The sequence below is a fragment of the Scomber japonicus genome, chromosome 11 (assembly GCF_027409825.1).
Source record: "Scomber japonicus isolate fScoJap1 chromosome 11, fScoJap1.pri, whole genome shotgun sequence".
NCBI classification, from domain to species: Eukaryota; Metazoa; Chordata; class Actinopteri; order Scombriformes; family Scombridae; genus Scomber; species Scomber japonicus.
Window position 1 is genome coordinate 17,830,536 of NC_070588.1, and position 20,842 is coordinate 17,851,377.

The window sequence follows — 20,842 nt, forward strand, 5'->3', positions numbered from 1 at the left end:
TCTGCATATTGGCAACTGAAAAACATATGTTCTTAGTATGGTTTATATGATTAACTAAGTCTTATAAAAATGACCACCTATCTTCTGAAAAAGGGCTACAGAGTGTTTCGAAAATCACTTTATTAATACGAATTAATTAGCATTATCTCAACAGCATATTTGACAGGTCGTGAAACTCACTTAGCTACTCCAAGAATTTATTATTTTACTTTCAAAACGTTGGAGGACTTGTGAGACACAGATTTTGAAAATAATTGTCAAAATGAGGCAGGAAAAGCTGACTTGGCTTTTTCCACCCTAACTCCTACACTTCCCATAACCCTGATGACATCAGCAGCAGCATGAGTACTCCTCATACCAAGTAAAATATAACATCTGAACCTTGTCAGCATGCAGTTTATATTCCATGCATAATGATCAAGGAATGATTTCTTATTGAACTTAGCATGCTCTATATTTAACATATCACTATTTAACCATAATTCTGCTATTTTAATTAATCACAGAGTACTCTTTATGATATTCCTAATACTATATCTGTTTGAGCATTGCAGAAATTAGATCAGCCAATACAGCTGCATTCATTTAATTGGTATTTTCAACAATTAGCTACCTCACATTTGTAGCAGTAAATATTTGGCACCTGATGCACAGAGATTGAACTCTACAGCATTGGTGGACACATCAAAAATAAGACAATAGTGACACAAACACACACAAAGCAGCTTTTGAAATACAATAATTTATTAAAGCATCTTTAAATTCTGATATAAAACATTTTCTGATTTTCTTTTTCTTCCTCTTGAAAACAATCAGAAATCTCAAGGTACAGTCATCGTCAATGGTAAGATCAGTCTCTGGTTTGGCCGCCGGCAGCTGACCAGATTGCCTAAGTGAGTACGATTGGAGAGCAATGGAAGACAGTGATGCAATGTGAGGTAAATACTAAACTCATTATGTGTGGATCATATTCCTATAATGAACTATACTGTAAGTTGATTGGCATAGGCTTGAATACTTTGTGTTCATGTACAGTTGGCCTATGAGAGGAAACAAGACAATCAATGGAGTTAAGCCTGTTGGGTTTTTGAGGGCAACACAGTTATTTTGTATGTTGACAAAACACTCAGAAACAGGGAACCCTCTGGAGAAAATTGATAGTAAGTAATGACCAATATGTCTATTTGTGAATCCTGTTAACTTTGTGTCCCTGAATACACAAACAATAAAAAAACAAATGTACAAGCAAAACCCCATCAACACATTTCAAGCCCACTCAGTCTGTTCATCTTCTCTCATTTTTCTCCCAATCCACTGATACTGCAATAAATAAATACCCCGCCCTCACGTTTCCTGCGACATCACTAAAAAAACACAGTAAAACATTCCTTAGACACAGACGTTCTCAACAAGCAATGTCAGTCTTAGCTACAAAAAGAGTTTCAAAGACCTCAAATTAGTGCGCAAGTACAACAGCTCAACAGAGTACTTGCTGGAGGATAGAAGCGCAAATTGTTCGACTTTCAGTAATTTTGAGAAACTACTTCAGTGCAGAGGTTATAAACTTTGCAGTTTCACTTATTCTATTGTTTTTCACATTTCATTTCTCTGTTTGCTGTATTTCTTTGTTTAATAAAAGGCAAATTGTATTCTCTTTAAAATAGGGATGTGCTTTTGTGACACATGCACCCGTGGAAGCTATAACTATCACTCAACTGTTTATACTCCATTCCTGAAAGGCCACATCTGCACCAATACAAAGCTAAATAAGGCAAGAAGAGGGAGGTAATCTCCCTGGGAAGTTTACAATTATATTAAACATTAACCTGAGGGAATCTCCATTCAGGAGAACATTCATTAAATGGGCCGCAATGTTCTGTAGAAAGAAACAATTGAATAAAAGTGCAGTTTGGGATGCCAACTTGAAAGAAATTTACTTTTTTGGAAATTGAAAGTTCTGATTTAGATGTGAAAGTCTTGTGATAGAAGGTTTGTTCGAAAAACAAAGAGCATTTAAACTCGGTCAGCTATTCCTTGTCTTTAAAATAAAATCCACTAAAAAGATACCTGAAGTACATTTCAAGTAGCATGACAAATCACCAGTGTACATGTTTGGAGACTGCATGGAGAAAAGCAACACTCAGGATGACTGCAAAGCTTAAAATGGTACAAACGCTTGAGTCCTTACTTTTACCAGAAGCGGTAAAGACGTCACATTTTTGTGTCTCTACAGAAAGAAATCTTTCCAGATGGGGTTTGCCTGCTGCAAAACGCTTCAAAATCTCTGTTGAGGTGATTTGTTCCTCTTGCCATCTCTGTGTCTTCTCTCCACGCTTGTTTGTGGGTCAGGTGTGCTGTGTCCTGTCCTGTCAATCACCTGATCCAGTTGCTACTGTAGCTGGACACTGACTTCACGCTGCACCGTTTCTTCACGATCATGTTTATGTAGGCTTTCATGATCTTTGTGATCTCTCCAACCTGGGAATGAACAAATGAAACACAGTCAGAAGAGAAGAGAAGCAACAAAACTGCATGTTTCCCCAAAATAAATCTGTAAAAGAATCTCCTCGCGTCTTGATCATTTGTGTGAATTTCATAACTAAGAGACAAAGCTTAAAATGAGAGCTTAATGCTACTTGATTACAATTGGATCTGAAATGCATCAGCAGTTACCTGTTATTACATTAACTGTAAATAAAATGTACCAAAATGATTAACACATGAGATGATTCTTTGGCTTTGTTTTTCCACTGGAGTGCTGCCTTTTTCCTACATTTTTTGGGGGAAATATATACATTGCAGTCCTGTTTTTAAGGCAACCAACTGAAATACTTAAGCCCACATATCAAGATTAGAGACAAATAGGTACCTGTGGTGTTTCAAAGAACATTTCTCTCTCATCCACAGTGATCTTATAGGTGCAGGGTTGTGGAGCACCAAAGAAGATGATGTGCTCGTATGGGAAGGTCTCCAGAGGCTTCGGCTCTCCTTTCTTGTAAACAGACACGTTTTCAGCACTCACACTCAACCACAGATCATGAGGGAAGCCTCCTTCTTTGCACTATGAAGACACAAAAAGTGCGATCAGTATCAAGGCCAATTTTTTACTTTTGTAGATTGGGTATCATCCAGATGTAATATTCTACACCAACTCAGTTTTTAGCACCACAGAAATCATGTGACCTAACTAAAAAAAATAATTAGTTGAGTTCCACACAGTAAGGTATAGAGATTATGGAAAAAAGAGCACTGGTATTGGATGGATATTCATTATCGGCATATACCCTGAAGCGAGAAATTGGAATTGATATCAGGAGAGAAAATGGTTGTATAGGTACTTTCCTACTGGCACCATTAAAACCTGACTAGCGTCAAAAACCCAGTAAACTTACCTCCACGTCAAACAGTGTGGATCCATAGCCAGGCCACTCCTTGATGATGGTCATATATTTGAGCATGGCTTGGTGCTGGACCAGACCACTGAGGCGGGACCACTTCTCCATGATGCTCGCCCTGGTGGCAGACATCTCCTCCTTTATCCACATCTCCAGCATCTGCTCCTCCTCCATACGCTGCTTCTTCATTGAGCCTGTCTTTAGCCCTCGGCGCAGGGTCCCATCCAGGAAGCTGGTCCTCCGACGCTCCAAAGTTTGGCCAGATCCCGAGGCACCACCCACTTTGGTAAACTGTAGGATGCGACTGCGCAGGCGGCCTACAGGGTAGACATTTTCCAGGCTCCAGGTGGCCCGGGATTTGTCTCCATACAGAAACTGCAGGCGTAAAGCTGCCAGGTGTTGCAGGGTCTCTTCACGGGCAGGGAAGTGGCCTCTGGTCAAACTCTCATGAGCCTGAAGGAACAGCATAAGAGTTCAACATTAGCCACAACATGTGATTAAAAAGACCCTCAAAAAAGCAAAGCAATACATGTTAAACACACCTGCTCAAACATGAATGCAAACTCCACTCCTTCCTTAGGCATGCTCTCCACATCCAGGAAGCAGTAGAGTTTGAAATAGAGTTTCCACTGGCCTTCATCCTCTGCTTCTTCACTGCCAGCCAGTCTGATGAGAATTCACAAAGCAACAAGATAGTCAGTAACACATTTCCACAGACTTCAACAGGTTGAGTATCTTAACAGGACCCTGAATTTATAACATATATATTAACAAAATTTAAAAAGTAACTCATGATCTTGTATAACATACCTTTCAAATTTGGCCAGAACATCAGCCACAAGCACCCTGCTCTCCACAGCTTTGTCTATAGTGTTGTTGTGCTCAAACAGAGCGAACATGTTCCTGCTGTCCTCCATAGCCAGACCTCTAATCAGCTTCTCCACAACCTAGAAAAAGCAAGCCAGAGTTTGTGTAAATATAAAATAATCACACTAATATCTAGCTGAGTAACTTTTAGAAAAGGCAACTGTGTGTCTGCAGCTCATCTACCTCTCCAGCGGTTGTGTGTGAGTTAATGGAGATCTTGCAGGAGCCTCCTCCATGGCAGTAGACTGTGGTGGTCATTTCCTGTCTAGTAAGCAATGCTATGATTTCTTCTTGGGATGGAACAAACTCCCTGGCCTTGGTCTTCTTCAGAGACTCACTGATGAAGTGAGCAAACATTTCAATCTCTGTACCGGGGAACAGCTCCTTGATCCTGAGAACACATAAAAGACGCAAACACAGTAAACTCAGGAATATTTGAAGGATTGCATTGTTATGACTCAAGAGCAATGTCCAAAAGTGGCTCCGCACCTTTTGAGGTGAAACTTGAGGTAGCGTAGGATGCCACGGCTGGGCAGGAAGGTGCAGCTCATACAGGTAAGGAGATGCCAGTGGGCGCGATTGGCAGGACTGTTAGGGTGAGGGACGTGATTGGTTTGTTTGATCAGCTGACAGTAGACCTCATCTCTTAATGACCTCAAGTCCTGACAGGTCTGCAGGATTCCCTGGATGATTGGCACAGGATCTGAGACTGCCTCCATTTCTTGCAGTGAGTTGAAAATCTTCACGGCCTCATCTTGCAGGCTGGTGTAACCCTTTTCCTTTTGCACTGAGAAAAAGAGAGGTTTGAATTAGAGATCAGCCAGTAAAACAACTTTAGAAACTAGTTACTTCATTATATCTAAGCACTTAAAGAGCTTAATTATTTTGAATTTTAATTCCTTGTAATTTGAAGATGAAGTATTTTGTATTTTAAAGTACATTTTAGATTAGATCCCACTACTTGATGTGGAAACTTACTGAAAAATGTATACAAAAGAAAAGAGAGAGATCTTGTAATGTGTTGCCTCCAACAGTACTATTAGGGTATCTCATTTATCAGAATCATCAGAAGCTGCAGATCGCAACACTCACAATGTACATTGACATCTCCATAAGGTAGAGGTAGAAGAGGGGAGTGTAAAGGATGCTGGGTATATCTCAGGATGGGGTTCCTCCAGTACGTCTGCTCCACTGCCTCTGCATTCAAACTGCTCTCCTGCAAAGACAGAGAGACTCGATCAGTGGTCTCAGTAAACTCTTTCTGAATTTGAATCTGAATCTACACAAACTGATAAAGTCGAATTAGGGAGAATAACTAAAGAAGTAATATCAGAGTCGCTACAGTAAATCCAGCAAACAGTTGAATGCAAAAGAAGAACAGAAAAGAGGTAAACAAGAAACTAAGAGAAGATCACGGCACACATGTAGTGAGTACAAATACCTCACTTTACTACAGTATGTGTCCTTGGCAAAGGCTTGCATGACTGAAAAGAATTGGAGTTAAAATTGTTATTTACTTTTTCTTATTAAATTAGTGCATCTAGCAAGTTAAACACTGTATAAATGCAGCATGAAATCTCCACCCATTGTACACAGAGTAGCTGGAGAAAAAGCCCATTGAATCCCTTTATACCTTAATGTCCCTGATGAGTTGTTGTGTTGGCGTTTCTATGGGAACTTTGCTGTCTATCGCTCCCTGTATGGCATTCGCCCACCGCATGGCTTCATTCAGCATTTTGGTGTAAAGACGGTAAGAGTGTTTACGCCCATGGACGATTATATTCCAATAACCTGGGTGAACATGGAAGAAAAATAATTATAACACTGACAGAGGAGAAACAAAATATGTCCCTGGAAGACACTCAAATTACTTAACAGAAATATGTTTAAATGACCCCTTACTGCTCAAATCTAACTAAAGAGCTGATACACATTATTGTATAGTATTGGTATATTTCCCTATAATAATTAGAAAGAATGACAATGACATTGACAGTGAACTGACCAGTGTCCTTGAAGACCTTCTCGTCCGGCTGCACCACAGAGCAGAGGCTGTTGAGGACCAGAGTTCCCAGCTTGGAGGCGCTACGCTCTGACGACTTATAGTAGTCCAAAGAGTTTGTGGTGAGAACAAACCAGCGCTTCTTCAGTTTCAGAGAGGTACTTTTCGCTCCTGACTTCATCTCTTTATGCAGCCAGCCTGGGGGTGGATAAATGAATTAAATACTTTTTCATTTGGAGCATTTTTCATATACTGTCAATCGATCATCTTTATTTTTTTCCTTTTCCCAAACAGATTCAAAGCATTTATCCTCCTGAGTATCAAAAAAGAAATTTAAGGAGAAAACTTGACTCACATTGTACCTCCTGACAGATACAATAATTACATGAATTGACTCTCAAACTGTCCAGGTGTGTATCTCCGCTGACTGACCTCGGACTAGAAACTCCTGTCCATCAACCCTGGAGTCTCCCTTGGATTTCTGCAGCAGGCCGATCCAGTGGTGCATCTCCTCAGGTGTGTCTGTGTTGCAGTGAATCACCCGGTTGGCCGTGATGATCACAAACGAGTTTGGTCTGGAAACACAACACACATTTTTATACTCAGACTATAGTTTAAAACACATCTTGTGACCAGACGTGGGTTCAATTTACTGTCCATTCCTCACCTGTCAGGGTTGTCTGATGCACAGACAGAATCAATCAAGCCCACATCCAGTGTGCCCTGGAGAGAGAAAAGAGGTATGAGGTTGAGTTAAAATATAGACTCTAACTGTTTGCACGTTTGCAAATATTTTCCTTGATGGGATTTTTTACATTGGATAGTAAAGTTAGTCCTGTCAGAGAAAATATTTTTGAAGTTGCATTACATGTGTTGTGGGGAGAAAGAGGGTGGATTAAAGGTGAGTATATTGGTGTTTATAGTAATTAACAAGTTCATTTTACATATATTTCAGCTTGTTTCTATGTACTAAGTGATTTTTAGTCTTGCTTTCATTTTGGTTTCCTTATTGCAGGCAACATTTTAATGTACATGAAATGCTTCTTCTGCTCATCTTACTATATGGACCAAATTTTGTACATCATACTTTATTATTATTGCTGAAAAATGGAGCTGAAGTTGGGACCCATGTAGGAGAGAGGTAAAACAATACTAACCACTGCATTCTTGGGGTTGGCCTGTTCATGGTGCATCTCCATGAGCTGCTCCGGGCTGGCGCTGTGGACCCGACTAAGCACATTGAACCAACCACTGAGTGGGGTCAGAGAGAGTGCAGAAAGTAAAGGAAGGAGAAGTCAGCAAATATGGAAGAGAAAATTACCGCATGAACTTCCACTGACAGCCACAAGGGGGAACTTTATTTCCACACATCACATTTACAAGGCAGTGATGACAAAGTTAAACTCTCCAAAAGAAGCTGCAGCTGGTTGAGGATTTCTATGGAATATATGGATATACTCTACCTGGCATCTTCTGGGGACTCTGCATAGATGTGGTACGTCCTCTCCCCAGTCACAATATTCAGTGCATTTTCCTTCTCATGATTGTCCACTATATCCCTGTAGAAAGAACCCGAGTTCACTTAATAGATATGTTTTTCTGTTTCTTTCAAGCAAATAGCAAAAATTAAAAAAAGAAAGAAGCTACACGAAAAAAAAGAGAAAAAGAGCCACAATGTTTAACCCTTCAACTGATAGCAAATCTTACTTGGCTGTGTGGATATCAATGGTTCCTTTCAGCTTCTCTTCACTGTCATTCTCGAAGTACATGAGCTTTGACTCTCGCAAAACAAACCAGCGCATCTTCCAGTTGCGTCGTGACAAGGTGGACATTCCTCCTCCTTTCTTGTAGAGCCAGCCGGATTTGACAGAGTCCTGCTTTGCCCGAAACCACATGAAGGTTTCATCTTTCAGCACACACCAGCGACGACGCCATGGGATCATCAGGCCACCTGAAAGAGTAGGGAAGGAGAAAGAAAGGGTTTTAATTTTTGCCGTTTCCACACACACACACACACACACACACACACACATCCTCTTGAGACTAAACATCCAGTCTACAATTAACAAAAGTAAACAATGCACAATAGGAACTTTAGAACAGCAAAAAATAGTAAGCAAGAAAGAAACAAACAAGGCCTGAACCAGATCTCTTAAAAGTGAGGATATGACCACACAAATTATGGATAAATCATATGTATGCTTGCTGGGCAGTGATTTACTAAAGCTACTAACTCTTCATGTAGAGGTAGCCATGGAAGTAGGGAGGCCCACTGCCATTTAATAGATTCACTCTCCCATTGGAAATTTCCTCATCTGTATCCACGTAGCCATCGTTGTCTTCATCACTGTCAATGAACTGAAACAAAGACAACACTGTTTATGATGACAGAAGTCCTCCATAGAACAAAAATACAAAAAAAGCAAGTGATTTTGTCTCATTTTAAAAGAGGTTGGCAGATATGCGACAGAAATGTTAAAACATTAACACCTTCAAGTTTCATATTCTATGTAAAAATATTTTCTTTTTGCATTCTTAAAAGAGTGATGAAGTGGTCTTTGGTCCTCATTTTGCAATTTCAGTACTTAAATCAGTGCCCCGAACATGCACACACTCCCTTCTTCCCCTTTGACATTCTGCTGATCTAACAGTGTTAGATCCAAGCTCTCTGCTTGACTAGCAGTATCTGGGAAAAGATTCACATGCTCATCTGCAGAGCCAAAACAAATAATTGCAACAGTGTTTCGCAGTGATTCTGGCATGAGCTGTGCCTTTTGATAGGATAAGAGAGGATTTAGGCATGCACACATGCACACAGTACATTGGATATGCATGTTAGGTGTTGAGTGAATGTGGTAGAAGCATAATAAAATAAGCCCAGAGAAAATTTAGGCGTGTGTGAGTGCATGTGTGAAAAGGTTTGACCTGAAATGAAAATAAAAAATACAGTGATCCCATGTCAATGTAAAATATGAGGGAAAAACATAAACAACTTCTCCAATTCTCCAGTGACCGAATTTACAAAATCTACTTCCACTTCTGTTCTGGACCTCTGAAAGTGCTTTAAAGCATTTCCCATCTGGTTTAGATCTGTTGCACTTCACAGAAAAGACTCCTAGCCTGTTAGTTCTCACCGAGTCCGAGCTGCCTCTGAAGGAGTCCAGGCTGTTTTGGGTGCAGGAGGATTTTCGTAACACCTCTTCATCTGTAATATGGCCATCATTGGTGCTGGCACCTGAGCTCCCATGAGCCTCCTCAAACTCCTCCTGGTCATAGTCCGATTCTGTGTCTGGCAGATTTGAGTGGCACGGTTCTTCAATCACAGGCTCAAAGTCCGACCCCCTGCTGGCTCTCTGGCATGGCCGCTTTTCTCCATTGGTGACCACAGGAGGGGGAAGGGGAGGGGGAGGTGGAGGAGGAGGAGGAGGAGGGCCTGGGATTTTGGAATCTCTGAGTACAGGGACGTGACTCAGTCCGTTGGGGGTATATGGGGAGAGCTTTGCTGGGGCAGCAGAAGAGGCAGAGGGGGCACCGAGTAGTCCTTCTGCAAAGGCAGGTGGAGGAGGTGGAATACTTTGGAATAATTCCTTGTCCAGAGGAATTGCAGCTGGTGGAGGGAAGTCAGGCAAAGGAACAAACTCGTCGTCAGCGTGGAAACCCTCGTCTACCTCCTCCTCAGCCAAGGGAGCAGTAGATTCAGTTGGGTCATGGAGGTTCTCCTCACTTGAGAGTGATGGCTCCAAACCACCAAAGTCCAAGAGTTCCAGGAACTCTGTAGCCACACGGGAGGCTTCCTTCTCCAGTCTGTAAATCTCAGCATCCCTCATCTGCCGCAGCTCCTCGCGAGAGACGTCACCAAGAAGGGACACACCATCTTCCTGCTGCTTCTGCAGGCGCTCGATCTCTCTCTCCAGCCGCAGGATCTCCTCCATCTGACGACTCTCTTCCTCAGTCTGGGACAGCTCCTTCTGTAGACAGCAAGAGGAAGAGAAAAAGAAAACACCTTTAAGCACTTTATGTTGCAATATGAAAGATAAATAAAGTGTTTTAATTAAGTAGATTTACCTTCTGACAAGCACCATTCACCACAAGTGAGTTCCTGAAGACACAATAAAAAACATTTGTTGTTCATTTAAATATAAAATGATGAAGTCTTCTGATATAAATGATTACACCTGTAACACATAAAAAGTGAGACATTTTATACCTTTTCCTGCTTCCTTTAGCTGCCATTTGCTGCTCATCCTCTTTCTCCTTCATTAGTCTGAGCTCCTCCTTCCTCCTCGACTCTTCCTCCTCCGCCCTCCTCTTCAGCTCCTCGTCCATCAGCCTCTGTTTCTCTTCCTCCTCCTCCCTCTTTCTCTTCTTCGCCTCCTCCTCCTGTTGTCTCCTCTCCTCCTCCATCCTCCTCTTTTCCTCCTCTACTCGCCTCCTCTCCTCCTCTCGCTTCTGTTTCTCCTCCTTGAGCTGACGATAGAGGGATCGGGCCAGCTGGCCTCTGTGATGTTTCTGAAGGACGACGGAGGCCAAGCGCAAGCGCAAGAAGACTCGTCTCCAAAAGTGAGCGCGATAGTTCTTCTGGATGGTGACAACGCTGGACAGAACCTTCCTATATTGCTTCCTGGTGAGAAAATCGAACACATATTTGTAATTAGTGTCAACTCAAGACGAGTCCCATATTTAACCTTATCTGAGAACATTCTGTGTCACCACGAACATATTTGTGACATTGCTCACCACTGCGCTGAATGCCTGCTGGCACCCTCTGTTTAAATAAACACACTGGTAAAAAAGCCTGTACATTGTGAACTGTGCGGTGTTTAGAGTTTGATGAGCTTGTGCTGTTCCACTGTGGCAGTGTGGGCTGTTGTGTTTAGCCCTGTGACCAAGCCCCATCACCCACACACCGCACATGCATTGACTACACACACACACACACACACACATACAGTATAAACATGCACACACACACAAAAACACACGTGACCTGCTAAAGGACCACACACAATGCTCTGACGCTCTGACCCTGAGCGTGGCCTAGTAATCGCTCCATGACTAGTCTCAGGACACACTCTGGGCAGAGATACTGTTACATATAATAACACAAAGGGTTTGCTTGTGTCTTTGGGGAACTTCCCAAGCCTCTGCCTTTAGTAAGAGTGGCTCTGAAGGGAACAGAACCCACAACATGAACGCTGTCATCAGTCTCTTTATACCCTCCCAACAGAGCATTTCAGAGGACTCTATGTGACTTTATATAAGGTGTCACGCAGGTGGAGCTCAGCTTGATTACATGTCTGAGGGTGCCTGTCGGTACAGATTTTTAAACTGTCTAAGTGATGGATGTGCTGTCTGTCAGGTGGAGTGGAGAAGTGGAAAACTTTCTGCTCAGGCTAAGAGGTCTGAGATTTCTTGAGTTAAAAAAAGCACCAACTGTATTGCTGTAATTGTACTTTTAGACATTAAATTAGTGAACTGGCCAATGAAGGGACACAACCAAATCAAGACATACTAGTCCTACTAAATAACATATCTTTAACCACATAACACACGTGCACAAAGGTAAACACAGAGGCATGCACATACTGTAAACCCCCCTCCCCAGTCCTCCTACATACACACAGGCTGCACACAACTCTATTACAAAACAAACACTGACAACTGTCGCTGCCAACCCTCAACCCCTCCTCCACTCACCTTGCCACATAGCTGAGGATGTGGGCGCGGATCACCATGCCAGCCCTGCGCCGCACCTCTTCCCTCTCCTTCTCCAGTCTTTGCTCCAGGGCCTCCTTCAAGAACACCTGCGGGACAGGCAACGCCACGGCCGACAGGGAGTGACAGAGACAGAGACACACAGAGAGAGGGGTTGGGGTTGGAGTTGGGTTGGGGTCGGGGTGGGGGGGACGGGTTTGAAGGAAACGGAATGAGTTAGTTCCTCTTCTTGGTAAGCCTGCAAAAGAGGGCCCACAGAGATGTGAAGGGCCCCTGTTGTTTGTTGGCAGCTCCCTGTGCCCACTGCAGAGGAAGCTGTGGTGCAGCTGAGGCTAGCAGGCTAGCAGCTCTCCCTGACTGCAGAGTAGAGCAGAGGGGACGACTGGCACCAGGACTGCAGTGTTGCTGCTATTGCTGCTGCTGCTGCAGAGCCTCATTGTGTTCAGGCGTCCTTCCTGAGCATTTCCCTACTGCTGCTGCTGCTACCGCTGCGTTGGTAGCCTGACTGACGTGCACAGGCAGAGAAGCACATAGAGGGAGGGGAGGGGAAGGGGGAGGTAGGGAAAGGAGGGATGGAGGGATGAGGGGGAGGGATGGTGGCGGGTGTCCAGAAAAGCAAGCCACACCCCTACTTGCTCTTATGAAGGAAGGAGAAAGAGTTTGCTTAACCCTTCCCTTGCTACTGGAGACTTTTTTTCAGAGAATGTAGTGTGCAGGTCATTACACAGCAATACAAAGTGGTAGCATGACATTATACAGCATAATCAGATTTAATCTGAATGTTGTAGCAGGCTGGAAGAGCCAACCAGCTGTGTATCTGGGTTTATGTGATAATGCGATATCTATTGCTAGCCTGGAGGATCAACTACTTTTCTGTAAAGGGTGGAGGCCTTTGAGTGGCTCTATGTGTGTGTGTATATGTGTGTGTGTGTGTCCCAGATGTTCCACTAATCAAAGGATCCCACAGCTGCAGCCCTGCTTGCTCTCTGTAAGTCTGTGAGAGGAGGAAGCTTCCTCTAGTCCACATCCTTCCCTCATCTGTAAAACAAATGGCTCACAAACACCCGCGCACACCTACTCGGCGCAACGTCATCCAAGCTCCTAATTCTGGGCACACACTTCCTCCGCGCACAATCAGCATGTATATAATTACACACAGATTGTTTCTCCAAAGGAAATTTAGCCCCCACCATCTCTCTGTTCCCTTCCCACAGCTCACACTGCATTTCCCTGAACCCCCAAAAATATACTTGGGATTCAGGGAATACACATAACCACGTGCACACACTCTTCATACGCCTCTCCTTGCATTTTTGTGTCTCACTTTGAAAAACTAAAGCTTCACTCCCTCTCTTGATACATATACTGTGTGAAGTGGAGCAGTCACCAGTAGCGAGTCAGCCAAAGGTCAAAGTGCTGACCACGGATGCGTAATGAAGTTTCACCCACACAGAGGAAAAATGATTCTTCTCTGGAGTCAAAAAGTCAGTAAGTGTATGTGAGTGTGTGAGAGAGAACTTTCATGTATGTAGACATGTGCACATGTGGTTATGCCCTGCTTATATATTCATTAAGAATCAACATGTGGTTCACATCAAACATTTTTGGTCTTGACGTATATTTCAGCATGCCATGTGTGCAGCTGACACTCTTCATGGTCTGCCAGCCAAATGGGGAATTAAAACAAAAGTGTCCAAAAGGGAACCAGCAAATCTGAAATGTCTCAGTGATTTAACAGCCATGGAGGAACCACAAATTAGAGCAGGAAGCAACAGTAGGACAAATGTGGATTTAGCCGTTTTCAAGAAGCCCCATAAAAACAGTCTTATTTATATCTTCTCTTTTGGCTTTATAGAGGCTGTTTACGCTGAGTTCAACATGGAGCAAAGAGGTTTTACTGTCCAGATCAAACAAGTCATTAAAGGATAATCATTCAGTTAGAAACCAGTGAAAAACAGAGATCTTTCAACAGGGGAGTTGATGATTGTTTGATGATAATGACCGAGAGAGCGAAAAAGATGGACAGACAGGGGAAAGATAAGTGAGAGATAAGTATCACTGAGAGCTGTATTGCAACAGATGCAGATCATATCGCTATGATAACTTTTCCAAAATGAATGCTTGAGAAGTAAGTGACTTTTAACCTCTGCTCAGCTTCATCAGCGCCTCCAAATCACTCTCTGGCACTTCAGTTTGAATTCAATCAACAGCTTGGTGAGTATCAAGAGGCTAACACTCTTTCACTTACATTAAGGCTGCCTCAGGATTACTATAAACCCCAACACTGGGTTACAGTTACAGTAACAGTTGTTGGTGTCATGGTTTTTCTGGATTTCTGTGCAGCTCTGTGGTTGTCAACAAGAGAACAGTAGATTGACCACAACCGGCCAGAAAAATCCTTTGGATGTGAGTCACGGAGAGGGCCGTCCAAACTGTGGCACACATTAACAGCCTGCCATTTTGAATCATCTGCTGTCATGATTTTCTGCAGACCATAACATCTTTATGGATAAAAAACTGTGATTTCAGACTTGTTGAACATGTTTTGAAGAGCACGTATGCGGATTGATCACTGAAGAGTCTTTACAAATGTACTACAGAGTCAGTCTTACAGGAGAACATAGACTGACATTTCACCTGACCCTTCAGTCTGCCCAGCTGTGTTCCTGTCTGCTTCAAGCATGAAACTGTATCCTGCCTGAGTGTGTGTGTGTGTGTGTGTGTGTGTGTGTGTGTGTGTGTGTGTGTGTGTGCATTAGCTACATTGTAGAGACAAATATCTGTCCCCACTGTCACATTATGGGGAGTCATCTACCATCTAAAGGAAATAACGTAATCCATTCAATTCTAAAGTGAAGACTGGTTAAGGTTTAAGGTTTAAAACAAGGGAGTAAGCATATGTTATGATCAAGTGTCCAGGATGTGAATGTAAGTCAATGAAATGTCCTCTCATGTGACAAAAACAAGTTTGGGCATGCCTGCGTGAGTGTATGCTTCACCTTTGTCTTCCCCAGATGCCACTCTTTTTTAGCTTTGTCATGAAGTGTGAGAAGCTCTGAGCAACTCTGCTTCTCATCGTCTGAATGGATCTTGTTCTTCAGGATCATCTTGTACCTGTGGAAACAGAAACAACACATATAACATTAACAGAGAGCATAAACATTTTAGCACAATTAGAGAAAAAACCAAGCATCAACCCTGTAGAGATAGTTTTTTTAATTTGGTGTATGTATTTTGCTGACCTGCTGTAGAAGTCCATAAAAGTTCTGCGAACAGGGAATCCAGCCTTACGGATCTTAACCGTTTCTAGCATTCCAGAGTATCTCAGCTGATTCAGAACCACATCAGGATCAAACTGGTTGGCGTTCTGTAGATGACAAATGACATGAAAACTGCAGACACCAAAATGCCTTTGTATTCCTATTAAAAAGGATAGCAACACTACAGCTCCATGTTTACTTGACTATGGCATTTTTCAGCAACAGCTGAACAGCTGTGCAGTGAACGGTGACTTGAATACAGACCTCATGCAGAACAATTGATGTTTTAGTGACTACGTATGTGTTCCCTAAACATAATCTCCTTGATACCAGTATCTGTTAGTGGAACTCTGCAGGCAAATGTAATCCTGCACCAATGAGTCTACACACCTATTCAAATGATCTTATTGCTGAGTCAGGTTAAATTTGAATTAAAAAGTAAATTACCACTTTGAGCGCTATCATTTTACATTAACAAGCAGGTTAGTGCAAAGAAAACACACACACACCATCGCAGAGAAACACAAACAGTGTACAGCTAGACCTTGCCAACCGGGGAGACCTTTCTTTCTGGAATAATCAGCTGCATTGTTCACAACTGTTCCTTAGGCCTGCATATCAGAGAGCAGGATCAGTGATGTCTGCCGACTTACACCTCTATACAGGGTGCCTGATCACTCAGTGCGACCGCACGAAGGCCATTGTCACCCAGAGGGCATGCAGCTCTGTATAAGCCCCCAACAGGACCAGAGCATTCCCCAAATGTGTCAATCTAATTACAGGGTAATGCTACTATGCATGGAAACAGACACACTTGGATACAAAGGCACTTGCACGCTTGCATCCTGAGCTCCTCTGAGCTCTGAACTTTGCTCTTTAGCAGAGGATTTAGGCAGCTGAAAGAGGTATGGCATGTTGACTTGTTTGAATAAAAACAAGCTAGCCCTTCTCTGAGTGGTATTTTTTCCAGTGAAGCGGGTGCATGTAAATCACACATGTGCGTGTGTGTGTTTGCATGCATGCAATCATATCAGAGGATCGTGTATGCAATCCTGTCATTCTGTGGGATTAACAGAGGCTCGGCTTGTTCCATCTTGACCAACCAAGGCCAGGTGAGCAAATGTGGGGCAGAGCCAATGAGTGCAAGGGATGGATGAGAGAAAGAGGCGGGTAGAGAGAATGAGGGTGAGAGGAGGACAGTGAAGTTTCCATGAAAATAAGTGAGCAAGAAGGTGTGGAATGACATATTGGGAGTGGGAGGTAAGCCGAGAGAAGAGGACAATCACCACATTAATAAGTAACAGAGAAGATCCTACTGGATTGCAGTGCAGCAAATTCACTGTTTCACAGAGAATAAAGAAATATAATAACCAATATAAGAAAATTGGACAACAGTGCTGGATATGAAAGTGTTTGTAGTGGTACGGCAAAGAGGAGTGGAATAGAGGATAAATAAATAAACCTCCCATTGGCTCTGCTGCAGCCGCTGTGGTCTTATCTTGGCATTTCACTGATGCAGCCAGATCAGCAGAGCATCAGCCAAGCCGCTGCAGCTGGAGTGGCCAGCAGTGACCTCTGACCCTGGTAAAGGGGCTAAGTGGCAGGAATGTGCTTGTACATAGCCTTTTATTTGAGGAAGTACAAAGAAGGTCTTTGCACCAAAGCAAGAAAGATGCATCAGTGTATTAAAAAACAAATGAAACGGTTACTTTTCAAGTGAAATATTTTCATGACTTTGTGGTTATTAGTGCTGTTACACTGTAAAATGACTTTGCTCATGGTGAGAGACAAAGTTTCACAGAAACAACAAGACTAAATATTAGCTCTAAGCAACGGGACCTATGAATAGCACTGAGGTGGTTTAATTTTGCAGGGGCTGACCTTGACAAGACCTGGCAGGGTTTCTAACATTTTTTTGTGCAATGAAATTTGCATGACCTACCTTGTCCATGTTTGGTTTAATGCAGCGCACGAAAAAGGGGTTGGAGGCACTTAGTGTGGCCATCAGGGAATGGAGCGAGTCCTGAAACACATTAGCAACAAGAGGATAAAGATTAGGGCAGCAGATAAGCTGAATCATTAGTCCAAACATTTTCCTATATTTCAGTTTATTTATGATATTTATTCATGCTAATGTTAATTTTTTTAAGGAAAAGACTTATAATTAGCCAATATTTAATTTGCTTTTCTCATCTTGTACACAATAATACAAAGACTGTACTTAAAGTACAGTAACAAAATTAAAAGTGCTGAGTAAATATATTTTTAGTACTTTCATGGTCTTACAGGGGATCACTCAGCCCATATTTACCTTAACACCCACACATGTGCACAAACACACACACACACACACACACACTCCAAGGACCCTTGAACCTAGCAGGTTATGTCAGCTTCGTTCTCCTCACTGCCTCAGACAGTCTGTCTCCAGCGAGGCCTGGCAGAGCTGAGCGTGATTGGCCCCTGGTTGGCCCCTCTCTGCCCAGCCATCAACCCTAATCTCCTGGCTTTAGGAACTGTAGACCAGGGCAGCCTGCCAAATCCTCTACTGCTCCTTCTCTCCACACTGCAGTTAGGACATGCTAAACTAAGCCCTCCACTGTAACTCCCACCGATCCCCCCATCACCACTACCACCGACCAAGCACATATTTCATACATCCCATCACCCACCATTCTTTGCAGATCAAATACAGACAGTATTCTCTTTGCCTTTCTGTCTCTCCATGATTTCTATCGGCCCTTTTTCACTGTGTCCCTGTGCTGACACTCATCATGCCAAGATAACGAGCCAAATGTTAAGGGGTTAAGTGATCATTACATGCAACGGCACATGAGAAACAATAAACTTGTTGTCTGTCTTGTTGTCTCACTGAATCGCACAACTGGGAGTGATATTTAGGTCACAGAAGCTCTGCACCCACCCTGAACTGAGAGCTGACGGTGGGCTTGCGTCGGGCCGTGCCCATCTTTAGGGTCTCATCTCCACTTCTGCTACCCACGCGCTCAAAGAGGTCGTAGATGAAGTCGAGCCTGCAGACACAGAGTGCAGAACAGAGCGTGTGTTGTAGACACATATGCATGTGGACTGAATCATACAGGTCTGCGTTCAGTATGCTTTGCTTACCTGCTGTCTTTGAGAATGAACAAGATGTCATCTCTGAAGGTGTCTCTGTTCTTCTCCAGGATTCCACGCACATCATAGAGCACCTAAAACCGGTGAAAACAAAAAAGTAAGTATGAGTAAGTGTGTTTACATTTAAAATAACACTTTATATATCCCCAGAGCATGTTACAGAAGAATAAGAAACAAGAGCGTCCAAAGAGTAAGGTAACAAACTGTATTAAATAATACATTGAAGAAATACATCCACTTAAGAAATTAATACAGTATAATACTTGAGCTATACATGATTTATGTTTTCTGCAAAAAAATATGCAAATACATATGAGCAGTAGTAATGTTGGATTGCAAATAAATAATTCTTTATCAATTAATTTGTTGATTAGACATTTGCTCTATAAAATAAATGGTCATAAATGGTGAAACATGTGAACGACTTTTCAGAAAGCGCAAGAAGATGTCCTCAAACATCTTGTTTTGTCCTAACAGAACCCATAAATATTCAGCTTATTATCACAGAGGCCTAAAGAAACCAGAAAATATTCACATTTTGAGAAGCTGAAATCAGAGAATTTGGATTTGTTTTTCTTAAAAGAAAAAAACACTGAAGATGATTAATTGATCATAAAAAATAGTTGGCAATAAATTAAAGTTAAAAACGAATTAATTAATCAACTAATCATTTCATTTATATAGTAATTAATTTTCAACAACAGGCAAAGTAATTTGCAGCTTTATCCAAATATAATCCAGTTTTATGTCCAGTCTTAAATGTAATTTATATATGTGATATTATGAAAACATAAAACATAATGCAATGAAGCAGCTATTAAGTGAAGTTTTTGTTGTCAGGGTATCATTCGTAATTTACAACAACAGAGATGAACTATGAGTTGAAATTCTGCAACTATGTGGGTGGCAGTGTTAGCACAGTATTTCAAAATCTGCTGTCAGGGGTGCAGATCATTCAAACTTTAAATTATAATGATTTTGTATTCAAAGGTGTTATTATCGACCCATAACTCATATTGGACACCGATGTCTTCAAATGATGGACGACTCACTTGGAAATAAAGCTCTGGGGTATTTACGTTTTCAGATTCACGTATATGTGCACAATGTGTGACGTGAGCAGGAACTGTAAATGCGTGTTTGAGGCTCTGTGTGAACAAAGACAAGTACAACAGAGCGCCTGTGTATTAATGCAGTCACCTGTCGTGTCCTGCTCAGCCTTCATCTTAACGACACAGCATTCCTCACCACAGTAATGCACTCTCAGTTTGTGTTTGTGCACCAGTGTGATCAAAAATATAAAAGGGCATAAAAGTATTTTGTGCACTACGATGTATAAAAGAATATAAAATACATACTTTAATCATGTGTATGCAAACACGAGCACATTTGTGTGCATGAGAGTTTGTTTTCACAGCTGTGTGTGTACACTATAATCCAATAACAACCCCCATCCCCCATTCCCAAGCCTTGAGGCTCATGGGGAGCCATGAGATCCATACTTGACCACACATGTATTTATAATTCACAGACACACTAATTACGCTCCATTCCTCTCTCATTGGAGTCAACTCTTACAAAAGGCTCTCTGTGTCTGACAGTTTCAGGTTTAGCTAAGTAAGAAGGTTAACTACGGTAGCCTCATGACACTACACAGAAATGGGTCTGTGACAGAGGATTAAACACAATACGAGAACAAAATCTTGTGATACAAAGTGGTGAATGCATTGATGATATATACAGTACACACTGAATCCGCTGATATAAAGTGCAGTCTTTCGGCATTATTAAACAAACACTGTATTTGTGAATTTGTTTATGGTTTTTGGAGGGATGTTAAAGTTCATGTCTGATAGTGAGAGAGTTGATATGTTTTTTACATTTTTTTTTAATGAGATCTAAATCTCTTTTCCAAGGGTGACCTGGCCAAGGCAGCAAACAGTTACAGTTTAAATAGAAATAAAATGCAACAAATAAGGATGACAAACATCAAACACACCTCTCAGTTACATAGACTTTTAACACAGCTTTAAATTTTGAGGGACTAGATTATTAAAAGGCAGATAATTCCAAGTGCATTGAACATAGTATGAGAAGACTTTTTTTCCCATCTCAGTGCCCTTGGAACCTGGTACTCAAGCCACTGGTGGAGTGAAACTGAAGACTGCTGGTGGTCTGCATCAGCTTAAATATTCATGAGGGTAGTTTACTCAGCATGGCCTTGTACACATAAATATACAAAATGTAGCCAGTCTACCAATTCATAAAGGGTACAATGATAAATACAGGAATCAGAGTTAGTGGAGTACAGGAGGCATAATGCACACTTAAAAATGTAGCTTGTTTTTTTCCCGGCTTTAAATTAATCGCATATCTCTGGCACCACACAAATAATCAAATTTATCAGAGGATATTGAAATTTCCTCAACTGAAGTCATGGGCACTGTTTCAGATAACAGAAGGAGCTT

The 20,842-nt window shown here is 42.0% G+C and overlaps 1 protein-coding gene across 1 annotated transcript in view; it reads right to left on the minus strand.

Moving 5' to 3' along the window:
- Positions 1–775: 775 nt before the first annotated feature.
- Positions 776–20,842, minus strand: part of myo10l3 (myosin X, like 3) — a 54,262-nt gene continuing 34,195 nt past the window's right edge. The window contains exons 17-41 of the mRNA XM_053328742.1: positions 18,366–18,448; positions 18,163–18,271; positions 17,182–17,262; positions 15,222–15,346; positions 14,979–15,093; positions 11,962–12,068; positions 10,690–10,885; positions 10,492–10,644; positions 9,399–10,232; positions 8,499–8,622; positions 7,972–8,215; positions 7,728–7,823; positions 7,422–7,515; positions 6,932–6,987; positions 6,697–6,839; positions 6,268–6,462; positions 5,896–6,053; positions 5,355–5,478; positions 4,752–5,049; positions 4,446–4,653; positions 4,206–4,342; positions 3,938–4,061; positions 3,393–3,848; positions 2,870–3,061; positions 776–2,478 (exon numbers count right to left, since the gene is read on the minus strand). Of these exons, the coding sequence (XP_053184717.1) occupies positions 2,374–2,478; positions 2,870–3,061; positions 3,393–3,848; positions 3,938–4,061; positions 4,206–4,342; positions 4,446–4,653; positions 4,752–5,049; positions 5,355–5,478; positions 5,896–6,053; positions 6,268–6,462; positions 6,697–6,839; positions 6,932–6,987; positions 7,422–7,515; positions 7,728–7,823; positions 7,972–8,215; positions 8,499–8,622; positions 9,399–10,232; positions 10,492–10,644; positions 10,690–10,885; positions 11,962–12,068; positions 14,979–15,093; positions 15,222–15,346; positions 17,182–17,262; positions 18,163–18,271; positions 18,366–18,448 (4,557 nt within the window). The 3' untranslated portion in view covers positions 776–2,373. The remainder of the gene's footprint in view (positions 2,479–2,869; positions 3,062–3,392; positions 3,849–3,937; positions 4,062–4,205; positions 4,343–4,445; positions 4,654–4,751; positions 5,050–5,354; positions 5,479–5,895; positions 6,054–6,267; positions 6,463–6,696; positions 6,840–6,931; positions 6,988–7,421; positions 7,516–7,727; positions 7,824–7,971; positions 8,216–8,498; positions 8,623–9,398; positions 10,233–10,491; positions 10,645–10,689; positions 10,886–11,961; positions 12,069–14,978; positions 15,094–15,221; positions 15,347–17,181; positions 17,263–18,162; positions 18,272–18,365; positions 18,449–20,842) is intronic.